General features: G+C 37.0%; 1 protein-coding gene across 1 annotated transcript in view; it reads right to left on the reverse strand.

The window, feature by feature from the left end:
* Positions 1-20,476, reverse strand: part of ASCC3 (activating signal cointegrator 1 complex subunit 3) — a 251,047-nt gene that overhangs the window by 213,412 nt on the left and 17,159 nt on the right. Inside the window, exon 4 of the mRNA XM_054279359.1 lies at positions 19,068-19,651. Coding sequence (XP_054135334.1) covers positions 19,068-19,651 — 584 coding nt within the window. The remainder of the gene's footprint in view (positions 1-19,067; positions 19,652-20,476) is intronic.

Below are 20,476 nucleotides of genomic sequence, written 5' to 3' on the forward strand. Positions count from 1 at the left end.
TTCAAGGACAGGCTGCTCTGGCATGGGTTCCCCATGGGGTCACAAGTCCTACCAGGAATCCTGCTCCAGCATGGGCTTCTCTCTCCATGGGTCTGCAGGTCCCTGCCAGGAGTCAACTGCATGATAAATTTTCATCCTCTTAGATATGTTATCACAGAGACATAACCACCATTTCTATCTGGCCCAGCCTTGATCCATAGCACATCCATCTTTGGCTCTGCCAGACATGGGAGAAGCTTCTAGGAGCTTCTCACATAAGCCATCCTTGAAGCAGCCTCCACTAGCAAGGCTTGGCCAATCCACCAGGGTAGGCACTAACATTTCACATTTGATATGTTATTATATATTCTGGTCTGAATAATCAACACCAAAGACCCTGAGAGCAGGCAAAAGAATCTGGTAAATATTCATAGTTGATTAAGTTATAATGAGATAAACTAGACAGTGGCCAACAGATGGAGAGGCTGTGTGTCAATCTGCAGTTTCTTGAATCCCAGCCAAATTATTACACTCCTTGAAGTCAGTAATAGATTATGCCCAAAAGGCAACCCTGATTGCCTTCACTAACAAAGGTCCCACATGACTTCAGCTACTGCTCTGTAACCATGAAGACATAGATGAGTGAGATATATGTTACTGATATTTTTTGAGTGATTGTTGCATTTCATTTTATGTGCTTAATAACTGGAAGAAAGCATATTGAGTAATCAATGTAGGAACAAAAGGACAAGATGTGTCATATTGCATTAGAAAGGTGAGGCAAGGTCCCCATGCAAATGATTTCTCCTGAATATATGCCAGCTTTATGGAAAAGGCAAGGAGGCAAACAAGAGTCTTACATATAGACAGCAGCCTATCTGCTAGAATTAGAAGAAAGGAGTTGAACCCCAATGAGATGACATAGCAAATTTTTTCAAGTAAGGCTCAGACATAAAAAAGTACATCTTTATGTTCAAGACTGGAACAAGATTTTACTCTGAATGTTAAATAGGTACTATTCTCTTTTCAATTCTATAAAGTATAATTTACAAGGAGCTTTGGAGGTCCTCAAATATGAGGCACAGAACTGTGAGTAATACTTTGACATCATAAACTATCTGCCATGACAAGGGCATTTTCCTGACTTCTACATCTTCCCTGAGGTGGGAAAGTGCCCTATAAATCTCAGAAAATGTTTTGTTTTACAAGTGCGCACAAAAATAGACTATGAACAGTCCTTGTACCTCACTTGAGTCTTAGTACTGTTCCACACCAATAAATGAAACAGAAACCCAAATTCAACCAACCAGTGGTTGTCCTCTGTACTTTTATAGCCCAACAGCAGATTTTGGTTACAGAGTCCCACCTACACAGTTAACTGCTACCCCTGCATTTTTGGCTTGTTTGCAGATGATATTGCTTTACAAGGCACAGTTTTCAAACAGCTGTGGAAGAATAACCACCATAGCAAGATCTCAAGTTTCTTCTGTCCTAGTAGCTCTGAAGCTACTGAAACGATTGCTTCATTAAAAAAAAAAAAATTATAGGGTAAATAGAACATTTTTCTTGGGCTACAAGTTTATTGGAAAACCTATCTGGATACAGCACCTTGTATATTGCTTAAAAAGATTCAGTAAAAAAAACCAAGGACATTGAAGATAGAGGGTTTTCTAAACATAAAAAAATCAACACAAACTTTATGGATATCATATATACACTGATTGCTAATTACTGCTGTGCTGAAGAGACTATTATCCCCTCTAACAACTACAGACTATAGAAGAACACTTGGTTTAAAACCAAGTCTCAGATGTTTTGTCTTTTCATGTTTCTTACAGGCTGATTAAAATGAGATAAGCTAGATATAGCATGATTTCTTACCATTCTTGTTAGTAACAGGTATTAAGTGTGTTAGAAAGTAATTCAGTTCATAGATCTGCTTTTCTTTTTTTAAAGCCTGGCTTTTTTGAATAAAACACCTATTACATTTAGTCCATCTACACAGAAATGATCTTCCAACCCTACAAACCACCTAGGAGACTTGGCAGAATCTAAGCAAGCTCAGCTTAATTGCAGTGGTCTCACAACAAACAAAACAGTAACCAGACACTTCAAGCCCTCTTAAGAAGTTGTTGATAACCCACATATATGCCCAATGCTTTTCTGATGGCTATTCCTGGAGGCTGGAGGACTCTCACATGGCAATCTCACTGAGCACAGGAATCAGATAAGGCAGAATAAGCCTTATTCTAATTCCAAGGAACCAGGAGCATCTGGCTCTCAGGCAGCCTCCAGTGGGGTCAAACACCAGCTCCAAGAGGAAGAATGAAGTTATTCCTTCTTATCAGAGAAGTCTTGAAGATCTGTCTGTTAGCTTTAAATTTTTAGATTTTACTACCAGTTGTCAATCAGAAGAAAATAATTAACTAAATAAAAATTTAGAAATAGGCAGATTTTAAAAAAGCAGCAAAATTGCAGGAATTCCCCCAACACATTTAGAAGCATATGATAGAAGGCTGAGTAAGGAAGCTGATGGAAAAGTTTTCATTGAAGAAGACATCTGCACAAAGATAATGAAGTTGAAACAAATTCTTACTCAACATTCAGCTTTTGTTTACTTCTTCCATTGCAGTCCAACAAAAACTGATGGAAATCTGGTCTTCAGTATGGGACACATTTTTAGTCCAGAAGTACAGGCACAACAAAGACATGGCCAATTACTCTTTTAAATACCATCTCTCCTCAGCATATTGGATTATGCTCTATTTTTATGTATTTCTGTATCCACAGATGACTATGCAATTTTACTCCAACTAGTTTACACTAGTAAAAAGATAAGAATCACAGCAAGGAAAACTTTAAAAATAGTATTGCAATATCAAAACAAATGTCTTAGAAGACTCAGCCTACAGGTTCCAGGCTTCTTTTAAATCAAATTGAAATCTATAGTTAAAACATTGAAATTGATCAGTTAGAGGAAAAAAAAATGTTTTTCTTATAACAAGACTTAAAAACCAGACTATCAGATTGAAAGTGTGTGTAAATATTGCTTAATAGGCCTAAACCTATTTATTTCACTATCAGTTTTGATTGCATCTAATTCTTTACTATTTGTCTTATAATAAAAAAGCATGATCTGTCACAGCATAATTTGAATTTGATGAAAATCTTCCACCAGCTCCTTGTGCAAATCCTAAAACCACCTACTATATCTGAAAAAGAGACAAGCACAAAATCACAAATCATAGCAAATTTTCTCAATATTTTTATGTGAAAATAAATAGACTGGAGAGATCATTGTCACTATTATCAATATTTTAACAGAGACTAATTAGAAACTTAGACAGATACACTGATTTTGAAAATTTCAAATACATAGCTACAAGGCAACTTCCACCAGCTTGTTCAGCCTGAAGACTTTGGCAATTAGAAATAATGTCAAACAGCAGCTACAAACAGCAGAGTACTGACTTGCCTTATGAAAAGAAAGCCCTGAAGACAAATTGAAATGTAGAAAACCTCACTGTAACGTGATTCCTTAAACTAGTGTTTATCTTCAGAAGTATTCTGGGATAAGCTCTAAAGGATTTTTGACATTAAAAAAAGTCCTGAAACTGGATGTTTCAGGACTTGCAACTTTTCCTACTTGTAGATACAAGGGCAAGGAATTCTGACAGTACCCAGCAGAAAACATACATTTATGGAAGTGATTTCTGTAGCAGAATCAATTTGATTTAATTATTTTTTTAGGGATAAGGGTTTAAGAAACTTCTAAAATGGCAGTGGTTAGCACAGAATTCTATTCTGCAAGAGGCAAAAATCTGCAGGTTATCTCAAAGGACAGCAATTCCCAAACCTGCCCATTTCAGAAGGAGGACTTGGCTGAGGGTGGATCCGCTACCCCCATGTGTACTGACAGAGTAAAGCAAAATACCAATAAGTCAAGGAGTTGGTTTATGCTGCTTAACAGCAGTGAATGATGAAGAGTAGCACAGGATCCTGATACTAGAAGCTAGTTTTACCCCAATTAGGATAGTCAAGCCAGAATTTTAATATTCTCTGCTGGACCCAACGGGGTTACCCAGGAAAACAGACTATGACCAATCCTAGGCTGTGAACTCCAGCACCCTGGGCTGACATACACGAGTGGGTGAGAAGAAAACAAGGCAAGCTTTGGCCTGAAAAAGGATTTCAGAAAATGGAAGATTTTAAAGCCTAGCTTTCCCAGGTAACCAGGGCTACCACATCACTGTGCATTTAGTAGCGTGTGAACCAACAAGTGTTAAGCCTCCTCAGTAATTCCTAGCTTTGACAGAGACAGAAGAGTCCAGGACCAGCAGTGGAGACAGATCGAATGACTGCTCTTTGTGCTTCCTGCCTTTGTTCCCTGGGAGGCTGCAGCAGGAGCACGGTGGCACTGGCACACACCAGTGAGCACCAGCCCAGCCCCAGTGAGCACCAGCACAGCCCCAGCCCGGCCCCAGTGAGCACCAGTGAGCACCAGCCCAGCCCCAGTGAGCACCAGCACAGCCCCAGTGAGCACCAGCTCAGTACCAGTGAGGACCAGTGAGCACCAGCGCAGCACCAGCCCCGCACCAGCCCAGCCCCAGTGGGCACCAGCCCAGCACCAGCTCAGCACCAGCCCAGCCCCAGTGGGCACCAGCCCAGCACCAGTGAGCACCAGTGAGCACCAGCGCACCACCAGTGGGCACCAGCCCAGCCCCAGTGGGCACCAGCCCAGCACCAGCCCAGCACCAGCCCAGCCCCAGTGGGCACCAGCCCAGCACCAGCCCAGCACAAACTCGGCTCAGCCAGCAGAGCTGCAGCGCTCGCACTGCGGCAGGCGCGGCGTGACAGAAACCAGCCCTGCAGCAACCCTGGCCCTGCCACTTCCACAGATCAGGCAGCTGTGGGCTAGGGATTTCTGTGTGGGATTTTCCCCTGCCCACCTTCCATAAAATGATTTGGAGGAAAGCGATTTTGTGCCCAGTTAATTAGAGAGCCCTAATGTTTCAGGTGCCATCTGGCTGCGTTTCTGACAGAATCCGTATTTCCTTATGTCTCCGTGTGGATGTGAGAAGAACTCGGCATCAAAAAAAATCAAAAGGGAAAAGTTCCATTCGCTACAGACTCGCTTTCTCTAAAAAAAGATCTCATTAAGTTTAATAATATATTGAAAGTTATTCAAAAGGTATCATTAATAGATCAAGCCTCATACTGGCTCAAAGATACAACAAACTTTGTCTCGGTACAAAACTGAAGTCAAGAGTTGACAGGAAAGAGGAAAAGTTATTGACAGGAAGGACAGTGAACAGCTCTCAGCACCAGGATTAAGCCTACCATTTCTTGTCCCTCTCTGTGGCTCTTTCATCTTTTCTTAAGTCCCATCCCTAAAAAACAGCACTCAAATGCCATTCATTTGAGTTTTTTATGAAGGGAGACAGCATGGTTCTGTTTTCATAAAAAGAAAAAGTTTCCTATCGTCTGTGGGGTTTCAACAGTCCTTGGACAACAACAAAGCTGTATACTTCTGGATTTAAAAAAAGAAGTCCAAACTGAAAAAAGGGGAAAATGCATCCAAAATAAGGATTATTTTCTCTACATGAAAGGGGAGCAGATAAGCTCTATGGTAAAGAGTAATGAGACACAAGCTTTCTATTGTCTGAATATAAAACTCTTGGTAATTTTAATAAAATTACAAAGAAACTATGAGCTTGAAAAGCCAGTCTCATGCCAAGTTGGAAGCTTTGATGATAAGATAAAGATAAAACACCACAGGGGTGATCCACATATGCCTGTACTTTCCCTAAATGGATACTCTTTTATGGACGAGGCAATGGGGAATAAGCTTTGTGATATGTTAATTTGTTAGGGCTAGAAAGTCATTATACTGAACAAAAGGAAGTGCCACTTTGACACTTAAAACCAAACATGTTTTATGAGACAAGTTGCTTTGACATCAAAATATCATATGTCATGCGAGGCTACACACACACAAAACTAAAAGCTAATGTCATAATTTCATGGTACATTAAGAAAAATGAAGATTAAGGTAAATCAATATATTATCATATGCAAAGTTTTCATGTGGTGCTGCATACACATAAAAATGAACATTTAAATTAGCTGGTTTTAAGTGAAAAGGAATGTTAAACTGTAGCTTTTGGAAATGTTCTCTCAAAGGAGCCTCACAACAAGAGCTATTCCACTTCCTTATTGATTTTAATTAAGAAATATTTATAAGAACAGCATGACTTTTCTACTGTGTATCAATTTCTATAGTAATCTTGTGTGTGAAGAGTTATTAAGAGATAAACCTCACAAATTAGTAAACAGTTATATGAAAGGAATACAATTGCAACAGAAATTTAGTCTGACCTCAAGATTGTTCCTTGGCAAAAACCTAAATTGTCTTAAGACAAAAGGGAAGCCACATTGTTTTCAAAGAGGTTTGAAGATGAAATTCTAGATGAGTTCAGGAAGAACACAGACAAACAATGACAGAATAGAAAGTATTAAATATTACGATTAAAAAAGTTGCCATGTCTATGAACACTTCCTCTTCTTCATTATGTTTCAGATATTTAACAAACTTACTACATATTGCTCTTCCATGTTTTCTCATAAGTCTCTTATCTCTGATACCTAAGCTAGAGATTCACAACCACTTGTAAACATTCAGACAAGGATTCTAGATAAGTTTCCTTAACTTACAGCTAACTTTATGGTCGTGGGTAGATTAGTAACAACCACAATAAGGGCTAGCTGAAGAGTTCTTCTTCAGAAGGAAATGATGAACATTTCTGGAAATCAGATAAGTACTTCCATTTCTTTCCAAAAATAAGCTATTTATAAACTTGAAGTGCCTTATATGATTTTTAGATAACATTTTAACTATCACTTCAGACTTCCTTCAATACTGCAAAAACAAGGTACCCAGTGAACAGCGGTTCAATAATAATGAAAAAATAGTATCAGCAGCAGAAAGTATGTAACAGATATCTATATGACTTGTGAAAATTACCATTACTAAAGAGGGCTAGTAGTCTAGCCATGGCCTACACAAAACTGGCAATTGAATATTTATTGAAAAAATACTAATCAACTTCTAATTGTCAGTGGCTGCTTAAAGCCCTTACAGAAAACTGAACAGCCATGTCCAAATGGAGCAATTAGGTATCTCAAAGCATCCTGAAGGACATCTCACAAGGAGTAGACAATTGCTTTGTGTTTAAGACTTCTGAGAGATGATTCTCATGCGCATTTTTTTGGCTACTGCAAAAGTTGTGACAGAAGTGGAAATCAGCTTCCCTGGAATCTGAACGTTAACTGAAACTCTTGGCGAGGGTGTTCTTGGTAAGATGAACAGACAATATTCATGAAACGTTTGTTTTATGCTGCCAGCCTATTGCTTTCTCCCTCCCTCCTTCTGAGTGCCTTTTCCTGCAAGCCACAGTCCACTGATGCACTCCTCCCACACTAAATATGTTTGTATTACTGCTACTTCTTCACATCAAACCAGACTGGAAATTATTTTTTTCATATTTCATTTCATCAGTTTTCACGCTTTATTTCATATGCTTTATTTCCATGCTTTATTTCACATTTCCTCAGTTTTCCATGCTTTATTTCACACATGATGTACCTCCTGTGAACCCTTTTCCAATTATTTCAGCACCTTCTATATACAGTAATGATGAAGTCATCTCCTGAAACTGCTTTCTCTACCAGCAAGCTTTCTGTATTAACACATTCTCCACTTAAAATCAACTAAAAATGTAGTTGTAATACTGAAAGTATCTGGCAGTGCTTACAATGAAGACCTTTAAAGTCTTTACAATGCAATATAAACATACAAATGTTGATGTCTTTAAAATATGTTCTGTCACAATAGAACTGCGTTTCTCATTTTGAGGGGCTTTTAATGTAAGTATCTACATAGCTGGATGAATATTTTTATGTTTTCAGCATCTGCATTTTTTTAAAGAATGACAATTTAAGTAGCATGTCAAGCTATTTTAACATTTAATTTGATTACTTAGAACAAGGAGAGTCAGTAGACTCATTCTAGAATTCCACTTGCAAATTCCACTCAGCTCATCTCCACAGTTTTATTTTGTCCTCTAATGAACTTAACATGAGTACAGAAAGGTTAAATCATTACTTCTACTGACAAAATCAAGTACCACAATTTTTCGCCATTCTTACAGAAAGTATCCACAAATCTAATCTTCACAAAGTAAGATTAGTCTTCCAGAAACACTGATGATTAATACAAGATAGTAATATATACCTACTTATACAGTGTGCAGCATTCATACTGTATTTAATAGAACTAATAGAACAAGTAATAGAAGATTCTGAAGCATGGAATGATTGCATTTGTTGCATTTCTGCAGAGCTCATGCCTAACTCCAGCACAGCATTAACATGCTAAGCTCAGAGGTCTACAGCACTTCTGCAACACGACAGAAATACACACATGAGACACTCAGTTTTAACATCAAATATCCAAAATTTTCCCTGTATTAATGAATATTGGAAAGCTGTTTCACAATGCCTTTTATATTTCCATAATAAATGCAAAAGCTTATTTAAAAAAATTGGTTTATGCTCCAAACCAAAGGCGAAGTTTTTTTACAAACCCCCCAAATCTATTTTGCTTTTCGAACAAAACTTGCTGTATGACTATTCTCTGTTCACACGAGTATTCAGGGTTTGTTAAATGGCTTATGTCATTATTACACCTGCTTACATCAGTTTTTCAAGACTATTTTTTTAACAGTGTAAAATTCAGCAGATTAACTACTATTTACCAGTTTAAGCAGTTTAACCAGATACCCAGTTCCTCTGTGGGAAAGTCTCATAAAATTGCCACAGCACCATAACATCTTCTAAGTGGCAAAATTTTCCCAAGCAATGCAGAAACACATGTTAGTGCAATCCTATTTTGTAACACTGCTATTTTGTTGGCTGTGGGTGTATAATATCAGCTGGGTTCAGAAATCATCTCTGTGAAATAAGTTAAAACATATGCACAGACTAGTACAAGTAGTAAAAAAAAATCCTTCTGAAATCAAGGGAAAAAAATCTCCAACTGATTTTAATGATGCTCATATTTTATCCCAGAGGTTTTGCCTTTGCACTTATATGCAAATAATTATTATTTTAAAAGTGATTAAATTTTTCTATTTCTTACACTTCGGACAACCTCAACAGCTATTTCACCACTGACTTCAGTTTCTGGTTAATTTAAATGTCTCATTCCCTAACAAACTGTACTGTTTATTTATGCTTCAGTACATAATGCTATTTATTATATTTCAGACAGTGCATCCCCCTAAATTTTTTAAAAACTGTGTATTAACGCTTATACTATATATATATATATATATATATAAAGTTTATATATATTAACTTATATTTTCCTCAAGTTCTTTCAAATTGCATTTTTACATCAAAGTTGACTTTTTCCCCCTAATAGTGGCTTAATGCAAACTGTGCAGGGAAAATAGCAGCCTTGTGCTGGGGTCTCAGAGCACTTTGGTTCTGCTTCAGATGAGCTAGAGAGGCTGTGGCTGGAGCCATGTGCCAGAAGAGAAGAGCAGCAGAAAAGCCAAGCTCTGGCTTTGACAGGGAACAGGTGACCCTCTAGGAGCAATGGAGCATACACAATTACACTGATGTGCCGAGCTAGTGACAGGTAAAACCGAGTTTCTCATATCAGAGCATTTGGAGGATCCAAGCCTTTGCAAAATCCAAAACTTGGCATTCTATTAAGCAGCAAGAAAGTGACACTTCAGGTCCTATTTTGCTTGAGAAAAGCAAAGTAAACATCCACTTTCACACCTGCACACCGCACAGTTCCGATGGTGAAGGTTAGCCTGTAGCTAGGGAAATGGCTGCACAGAACATGCAAACAAGCTCCACTTGCCCTCTGAGCCAAGCAATGGCATTAGGCAAGTATTGAGTCAGAGCCAATTGCATTGTGCACAGACAGTGAAGCCTGTTTCTTGAAAGCACTTTTGCCCGGGTCTGCACAGCAAGTCAGATGAATGATCTCAAAACTAGCACCTGAAGAAAAAACTTGTCTGCAAAAATATGAAATGTTGAAGTACTTTGCACAGTCTATGCTATAAGATGATCTGTGAATTTATGTAAGAGTTCAGAGCTCTTAACATAAATTACATATTCAGACTGCTCAGGGAATCGCTCTCAATACAGACCTGAGAATTATTGAACTGAATTCAGGTTTAGAAATGTAAGCTAAGTATTTCCCAGGTCAACAGATTTTTGGATACTTACAGTTAGAACATACAGTTTTTATGTGCAAAGGTTACACTGGAAAGCAATAAGCAAGATATAAAAAGAGAACAGCATCTGCAGTGTTTGCTACTGACAAGCCCCCTAAGTCACTAGCATGAAACAAAATCTACACACACTTTCCAAGTTTCATTCTAAAACAAAATGCTTGTGATGTTGTGCAATGCTGTATGTAAGCTCTTCCATTCATTTACCTGAGGGAGTGAATAAGTGTGTAGGAACTAAAAAAATATTTTGTAGCTGGTTTGCCTTATGAGCTCTAAAATACACTCTTTCTTATTGAACTGTATTTCAGTGTTATCTCAGAGTCTTTAATTTGTCTTAGCTTACACATAGAAAAAAATTTAAATGTTCACATAAATAATGTCAGGCTTTTAAAGGGTATTAGAAATTTAGTCATGTGAATTAAGACTTTATATAATATTCTCTTACAAGAATAATGACCATTACAGATTCCTGTTTAATGCAACAAACTAAATGAATGATTTTTCTGGACAACAAATGTCTGTTATTTAGATAGAGACTTAATTTAGGAGACCAAATTAACACATCTGAAATTGAGGTCACTTTAAAACCTAATTGAGATTGCTTGCAACACAAGGACTATTTATTTCCTGTATACCATAATTCATTAATTAAGTTACACATAAGGTTAAAATATAAATACTTAAAGAGGCACACTCCATTCGTTTATTATGAGATTCTACTGGCAACAAACTTATTACAAAACAACAAGCTTTTAATTTTAACATACCCAAACACGTCAGGGTAAGGGATTGAGATGTTGATAAGAAATTAATCAGGGAAAGTGAAGATTTAAATTAATATGGAATTAGGTATAAATATAACACACAAATTTTCTCCAATTACCTCTATTTTATCATTTGAGATGACAGAATCACGGAATGGCTGAGGTTAGAAGAAACCTCTGGAAATGATCTCGTCTCCTGGGCTGGAGATTCTACAACCTCTTGAGCAAACTGCTCCTGTGTCTGACCATCCTCACAGGGACAAAAAGGTTATGTCTACATGGAATATCCTGTAATACAATTCATGTCCACTGTCTCTAGTTCTGCCATTGGACATCACCAAGAGAAGCCTGGCTCCATTTTCACCACACCTTCACTACCGGGTCTGATCAGAATCTCAAGACTTCCTTTCTCCAAGCTAAGCAAAGCAACCCCAGCATCCTCAGTCTCTGCTTATACATCAGACGCTCCAGTCCCTTCATCATCCCAGTGGGCCTTTGCTGGCCTCAGTCCAGTGTGCCCACACTGGGCACCGCTCTACACCTTTCAGATTTTATTTGTTCATCCTACTACTCAAAGCCAAGCCAATAAAATGCATAGCAGTGTAATGTTAATTAACAAAGTCTAATATTTAAGTATTAACTACAGACAGTTTTCAGAGCTTTTCCTTTGTGTTTGTTCTCCATTTTATTAGCAAACCAAACCAAGTATACCTCTGAATAAAATACTATAAATAATAATGTGAAAAGATATGGGAATCCACATATTCTCCAGATTAAGAGGCAAATACTGACCAAAGCCTAGACACACATTTTGTCATGATCGACTGCCATTTGAGATGAAACATCAACATTTTTTTAATTAAAATCTTTTCAGATTCAAGGTGTGCATGTGTATTGTTCAAATAAGAAAAGACAGCATCAGATAAAGTAAGTAATAGTAATCTAAGAACTGTGGGGCTTTTTGAAAGACAATTATGACAGGGGAAGGTACTATTTACCCAGCTTTACCACATACAATTTTTCTTGCAAGCACTGTGAAATACCAAGTAGAGTTTTCCCTGCAAAATATCCAGCAAACATAACAGTGAACCTTATGCAGAAAAATTTAAGGCTCTTACTATCTTTAACAACTCATCAGTTTCTAGAGTACCATGCTCAATATTAAAAGATAAAAAGCTTCCTGGAAAAAAAAAGGTCAACTGTACCTGAAGGGCCATAACGATATTATTCATTGTCAAGCTCTTTAGGTACCATTCTGATCAGAACTAACAACACAGACCAGTCCCAGTTTACTGTGACTGATATGCCCTATGATTTGCAAGCTGCAGTGGAAGGCTGCTGCTCCTATTGCCAAATCTGTCCATTACTTTTGGGTTTAGACAGGAAGAATTTTTAAAAACAAAATATCATTGCTGCAGGCTGAAGGATATACAGTTTAAGAAATGCAACTTAGCTTTCAAGTATCAAGAAAACACATTGAAATCCATAAATCTTATTAGGATCAACAAGGACAAGTATAGCCCAGGCATGCAGCACAGGCTGGGGTCAATCCATCTGGGGAGCAGAGCTGTACAAGTGTAGCTGGGGACTCCTGGTGAACAACAAGCCCAGTGAGTGAACATTGCTGCTGTGGCAAAAAAGCCAACAGGATGATGGGCGGCATCACCAGGGCATTACCAGCACAGAAAATGAAGTGAATTTCCCACTCTGCTTGGGACTTGGCAGGCCACACCAATGCAGTGCTCAGATTCGGTCCCTTCTATATTAAAAGATGTGGGCAGGCTAGAGACAGTCAGGAGAAAAGCCACAAATACGATCCAAGGACTGGGAAGCCTGCCATGTGAGGAAAGGCTGGGAGAACCGGATTGTACAGCCTTGAGCAATGAAAGCTGAGGGGACACCTCATCACGGTGTTCCAGCACTGAAAGGGTGCCTGGCACAGAAGAGGCAAGAATCCTCTTCAGAAGGATCCCCGTGGAAAGGACAGGGCAACAGGTACAAGTTAGTGATGGAAAGATTTTTATTGGACAAAAGAGGTAGACTTTTCACCATAAGAAAAATCAGTCACTGGAATATTCTTTCCAGACATGTGGTGGATTCCCCAGCATTGGGCACTTTTAAGATTCAGGTGGGCAGGCTGCAGAGCCATCCTGCCTAGACCACACCTTTGCCATGAATGGTTGGACCAAATGATCCATGAGGTTCCTTCCAAGCAGCGTTCTATGATTCTATTTATTGGCTCATGTCCACACATCAGGAAATAATTTTAGTGTATTTTCCTTTGCAGGTTTCCAGGCATGTTTTCCATTTTGAGTTCCATGGACCAGCTGACTTCACTATCTAGGTCCCTTAATACAGTACAAATTTCCCTTTAGAAAGGAAAATTTTGACTCTTCAAAGTTACTAACAATACTTTAATTCAGTTCAATTTTAAAATTAAAATTCAATTTTTTTTCTACAGTTAAAATATTATTTTAGATATAAGGATAAATTGGTTAAAGATAAGAGTGTGTATATAAAAATGATTGCAGTGAAGCTAGGAATGAAATTCAGAGTTTACTGTTAAAACAACTAGAGTACAATGTAATCTTTCATATATCTTCAGAAACTGACATGAAATTGTAGGCCAGGGATCATACATCTACAAGGGCAGTAACACACTTCATAAGAAAATATGATTGGAGATAAGTTAAAGGTATTTGGGAAAGAATCAAAAATACATTCAGGTAACCGGCAAATGGCATAAACATAGCATGGGCATACTCATGATACATCATGAATAGAATGATGAATTATAGAAAATGAATAAATAGCAGTTGTCTCACATCTCGACTTCATTTAAAACATTGCAATTTTCCACATGAGGATTTGTTAAACTTGTGAAGATGAGTGTTGATAGAAGAATTAAAAGTTGGCAAGGAACTGCCTGAAGGCTAAATGAAAGGAAAGGAAGTGTTTACAAGGCATAAGAACACCTGGAAAGGAAGTTATATGCGCAGTTTTTTGGTGCTTATTTTTAAAACTGCTTTAAGAAAAAAAAGGGACAATTGTATAACAGCACAGGAAAAGTGATCATAAAACCAGCCCTGAATAAAGTCAAAAAGCAAAAAACAAGGGTTCTGTTTAAACAGGCTGGCAACAAGACTCTGGAGTACTCTTCAGGGAAGAAGTTGGGATGAATTTTCCCACATTCTTTTGTTAATGAGTCTTCCTCAGGTGAAGATACTGTATCAGCGAGAGAAAAGATGCCTGCTAGAGTCTGTGAAAGTTTAAACAACAGATTTTGCTTTCCTTTACTCTCCTGTACTTTTGCAAAAAGGCTGGTGGCAGACTCAGAGGAGCTTCCTGTCAGTTCACTGAATTGATAAATTAGTTAAGCTCCCCTTGTTCTTGATCCCATGAGCATCTACAGGTTCAACCAACAAAGCATGTTGGCAGACATTTGTGGTGGGATTAACGGGAGGCAACAGAAGCAATGTAGGTGAACTCACGTGGAGAAAAAAAAATCATTATCTTGCTACCAGTGACAAAGGCAGCTAAAGAAAACTTACATGCAGAAGCCTGAGAGACAACAGGGGTCCACTTAGAAGAGACTGGGGAAAACTGCCTAAAAATCTGCTGCTACATCAAGCATTCAGAGGCACACAAACACCACACTGAAAAAAAATTCCTACTTAATGAAACAATAACAATAATCTATTAACTTCTATTCTGAAATAAGTATGAAAAAAACTCAATTCCAGTAATAAAGCAATAACCTTTTAGCTCCAAGGAAGAGCACATTATTGGACTGACCTAACAAGGAATACATACAGGAAGATGTGCTGCCCAACTCATGACCTCTTTTTATTCGTCATATAAAACCTATATTACACTACTCATACTTTTCTGATTTCAGATCTATTTTGATTTGAAATTAATGTTTTTCAGTCTTGAAGGAAGGATTGAGAACCTTCAAACTCCACATTATTACCTTCTGGCCTCTTACTGTAGTTTTTACTACCTGGCTATTCGCAGGTGGGTGCTTATGACAACAAGGAAGAAAACTTATCTCACATTTTTGCTAGGAGTGATGAATACTGAATTATTTTTAGGAATGAAACAAAAAAAACCCAGTGTTTTCTTCCCACCATGACAATTTGCAATGCAGCTGGATTGTATTTACTGACAGAAGCCCTGGATGCCATAGTATGTGTACATGCTAACCTTTTCATGCAGAGAGCTGGAAACAGCCACAACCATAAAGCAGATGAAAGAAGCCTTGTGCATGGCCTTTTAAGTAGGCAATTAAATGCATTATATATAGAGATAAGTAAATATAACTACTATTACATAATACTCAAACTACTGCTTACAATGTAGTTTTCTTGAAACAGTTCTGCTGTTTCATATCTTAGCCTAGTGTTCTTCTGGCCATTTATACAGTATTTAAAGTGATTTTGTCTGGGAAACACCATTTAATCTAATTTGCTAAGTGACATTAATATTCTTAATTTTATTTGGGCAAAGCTCTTGCCTTGTCCCAAGAAGAATAAAATGCACAGTTTTTCATAATAGATGCTGTATTAATAAGATCTTAACACAATTCTGATTACATCTCCTTTTTTTCTCCTAGTTATTTTATTCTTTACAGGAAATATCTCCTTGTTTTGTTATGATTAAAAGATAATGTACCTCTGCCTTACTGTAAAAATAAAGACAATTATTTCCAAAACAAAATTCTGAAAAATTTTGCGGATAAACTAGGCAAGAGTTCACAAAAGAAAGACACATGTTCTCTAAGAATACCATGGTCTAATCAGAGGGACTAAACTCTTCCAACTTTTTTCTAGTTACCCTGGAAGGTACTAGGTGGCAAAGCTGCTAAAATGCTCTCAGATGGCTCCAGTCTTCATTTATCATACACTGGAAACTGAGGGCCCTGAGAAATTCAGGAATGCACTGAATACTAAGTTTTAATCAAATATAAAAATAAAAACCCATGACAGTTATTGGCCAAACTCTGTAGCAGGTTATCAGCTTTTTCTTCTTTTTAAATAACGATGTTGTTACCGCATCATTACCATCAACAAAATACATATGCTCATCAACAGAACCTGACACACGGTGAAAAGAGTGTAGCTGTCATTTAGCTCTACTACACTTTATGTCCCCAATGAAAAGCATGTCCCAAACACTTAGAAAATAACTCCCATATCACTCCAATTATAAGAATCAATTTTCCTCTAATTAAGAGTCACCAGTGATATGCCAGATAAACAAACTGTCCCAATGGAAGAGTGGAATGTTCTCAAACAGTGAAAACAAAAAATAAAATATTTCTTCTACCTCACCAACCATTTTAAACATCAACTATACACTGCTGGAGAAAGCAACTAATTTCAATTCCTTGTAGAGCTCATTAAGTAGATAAAAACCTAACTAGTGTATATGTGTGCCTATACATACACTACAAAAAAAAAAAAACCAAACCAGAATGCCACCTCATAAATTATCTAAACTGCTCATATTCTTAATGTGATCTGGCACCTCAATAACATTTGTTTAGGGATCAAATGATATTGTCTTACAGAAGTCCACTTGCCAATAGCATCACCACAATTATGTTATTTTCTTGTTTAATAACAAACAGACAGTGGTATCTTCCCATTTTAAAACATAAAAATGTGGTTTATAGATGTGGATTTTTATTTATGAAGACTTATCCTTTCATATCAATAGGTAAATTTTTTGGTTTGGGGTTTTTTGGTTGGTTTTTTTTTTTGTTTTGGTTTTTGGTGGGTTTTTGTTTTGTTTTGTTTTTGTTTTTAGGGTTTTTTTTAATTTATTAAGAAAAAACATATTTTGTAGCTCACAGAGTTTAGCCTGTATTCATTCCACCAAGAAATGTCAGATGTTCAGAATTCATGATCAATCAACTTGTTATGCCATCTCACAAGGCAAGCCTCTGACATAGCTCTAGAAATGGGTTATCTTCAGGTCTAAAAGCACCATCTGCTCTTACTGATGGCACTAACAAAATTACTGTAATAAGAAAAAAAAATCCCTAAGTGATAGTAAAATCCAAAGCCCAGAAGATATTTTCAAGTCATGACTACGCCTACAGAGAGCACAATTCAAATGCCAGCTAGCTTTTAACAAAAGGTGATCAGGTTCAAGTTTGTTGTACTCCCTCCTTGACCCTCACATTGTGCAATGAACAATAAAATACCAGTGTTGCAAGAAAAGGCAACAAAGGGGCCAAAATAATGAGAATGTGGAGATCTTTCTTTCATTACTTGGAGTTTTTAAAAACCCTAAATAAAATGCAGTTTTCAGACGCTTCAGAGAAGAAATTCTTTTCCTCTCTAATGTTGCAAACTGAAGAAACTATTCTTGCTAAGTTAGTTTTCAGTTCACTGGCAAACAATTTTTTCATATTATCAAATTAAAACTTCTGTAAAGCCATCAAATCAGATATTTTGCCAAGAATTCTTTGTCCCAGTAACTAATGGAAAGGAAGTCTTTATTGGTGACCTATATAAAAACTGATAGCTTGAACTTTCTGCCAAATGATTTAGCAATCCATTATGATCATAAATTTGCAAAAAAAAAGTTATTTCTTCTTGCTTCAAGCCGAAGGTTTAGAGCTTTTCCTTTAACATTTTACAAATTAAACTTAGGCATTAAGTAGGCATTATGCAGAAGTATGGAATTATTTCTGCATACTCAATAATCACATTGGAAATGTCTTCAGTCACTGATCTAGAAAAAAAAAATTGAAATCTTTACCACTGTATAATTAATAAACTACAGGTCCCCTTGACAAATATACTTTTTTCATGTTTCATATGACATGCAAGTATTTTATCCCATCTTCCTGTCCGAGACCTGTTTAGTCTTCCATTTTCACATGTCTTCACTCAATATTACCAGCCAAAGTATGAAACTGTTTGCAGACATGTATTAAGGTATTATTTTTCAAATATACTTCAATGCAGAAGAAATTAGATCAACTTCCATTTATATTTGGGATCTGTAACAAAACATACATGTCCAGAAAGCTCAAAGGACAGTCAAAATGTGGTCCACTGATTAGATATCCATACATAGTTATCTAAACCTAAAATGAAGTACACAGGTTCTCTTATCTAATTCCTACTGTTTTTATTAAGAAGAATAAAATCTGAAACTGCAATGGCAAAATTCCTGAAAACTTTCACTATCTTGTCTTTCATGGGATTGTCTATTCCTACTATCAGTTGCATTTTGGTAGCAAATTTAGAGTCTTTCTGAAAATTCAGTTTGAGAATTTAAGTACTGGATGTTTTCAGGGAAGGAAAGCAAGGCAAGGTAGGAAAAATAAGGTAAACAAAACAGAAAAGTGCAGAGAGAAAAAAAATTACCAAATTGCAGGAATTCTTCCCTAGATTAATCCAATCATCTCTTGCACACACACCTGGGAAACATCTTCTCCCGGATTTAATCATGCTTTTACCCCTTTCTATTGCTATGCTTATCTTTCAACTCCAGCAACTGTTCCCTCTCCTTTACATTTTCTCCGTCCTTCTTGTAACAAACCCAGCCACCTCCTTTGCTCATCAAAAGGAACAGACGTGATATGACAAAATTTTAAAGTAGCACCACCTGCTCAGCCTTCCAGCAACAGGGAGGCTCTGAAACTGGAGATGAAACCTGTCCAAAAAGGTTCAGCTTGTCCTTGCAATTTCCTCACGCTTTTATAGGCAGCTTAAACTGGGTTCTGCTTAAAAAGAATGAATGGAGACTCTGAGCAAATGGCCGCAAAAAAATATTCTGTCCTTTGTGGGGGAAAGAGATTATTCAGATCAAACTTATGCTGTAGCCTTCTCCGTGGTAAATGATGATGCTGCCATGAGATTTTTCTCAAGATAGATTTTTTTCAAAAAAGCATGGGCAACAGTTGGAAAAAATATAATGGCATAAACTAAAATGAAATTATTGTATATTTCTGTGGCATTCAAACATAAGCAGTACAGTTAATGTGCTAGTGTACCTCATTTTGAAGTTCATCGGCACTTTTGGTAGAAGCAAGGATCTCATACAAAGTGCAGCAAAGGTCTTCTGTTGTTGGCCCTCCAGGGTTGCCTCCTTGAGACTCCTTCAGGTACTTTCCAACTTCACACCATAAAAAAGAATCATCTATTTTTTCCAAAGATTTGATATTAGATTTCTCATCACAATAGTTCTGTAAGTGATTCAGCTGGTTATTCAAAAACTTGTTATAGTCTAAGCTTATATTTTTCTGCACATCAGTCTCACCATTCACAGGCAGCTCTTCAGAGTGATCCAAATCATGCATGTCAAATGAAAACACTATATTTTTACCAAACAGCACTCTGTTATCACCATTTTGCTCTTCAGCCAACTGTATGAGGGCTCTGAGCTGTTCTTCAGGGAAGTGAGAAGCAATCCGAGACGTGGCACTACAGGCTGCAGTAGCAGACGATGATGGAAATGGCCCAAACATCTGCTTGATCACCTTTGTCTCATCATGGCCAACACATTCCTTCCCATGAAATGTCTTAAAAAGAAAAACAGCTCCACTTTCAATCGCCTCTTGTCCATTTTCAGCTCCAACTGTTAACAAAAACAAATGCAACTGAATACACTTAATACTAAGAGTGTTTCATTACCTGTAACATAACTGTATTCAAATTCTTGCCACAAGTCTCATCAGCAGGGATATCAAAAGAAGATCACAACAAGTAAGAATTGTTGCAAGGTACTGAATTACAAAAGGTATATGATAATAAAGCATCTGTCTTCATTATCCTTCTACATGCTAAAAATTTATAGTAAGAATTACCAAAGCTTTCTTATCATCCTGAGCTGGAGAAATAAACATGCTAGAGGTCTTAAACACACAATTATATATTTATAAGCTATTTAATGTTAACAAATTTCCACTTTGTCTCACTATTTATTCACTGCCTAATCTGAATATTCATAACAGAATAAATATAAAGGACTCAGCTGGGGATTACTGAATCCTTGTAGTATTTCCCAGTAGAATTACTTCTAAGTATGTGCTAAGTTAGAAAAACTGCTTAAAAATGTAAAGCAAATAAATGTATGAATTTGGATTTCTATCTACAAAATATCATGTTATGCAAATAAACAATATATTATTAGATAAAAATATTAATTTACTTCTCACACAAATATTCACAAAGGTAGTTGAGGGAAACATAAGGAAAACTCCATGTGATGAACCAGTATGTCACTACTACAACATTTTTAAAGTCACCAAGCCTAACCTAAACAAAACCAGCCAGCATACTGGGGCTTTTGTTCATTTTAAATGAGGGCAACTTACAAATGTTTTTTACTTATGATTGATTCAACTCAGATTAGGTTTAGCACCAGAAAAAACAAGGGGTTTCTTCCCCACAATCTAACAGG

The sequence above is a fragment of the Melozone crissalis genome, unplaced genomic scaffold (genome assembly GCF_028551555.1).
Source record: "Melozone crissalis strain CALT ecotype California unplaced genomic scaffold, PUWL_Pcris_2 ptg000027l_1, whole genome shotgun sequence".
Taxonomy (NCBI): Eukaryota; Metazoa; Chordata; class Aves; order Passeriformes; family Passerellidae; genus Melozone; species Melozone crissalis.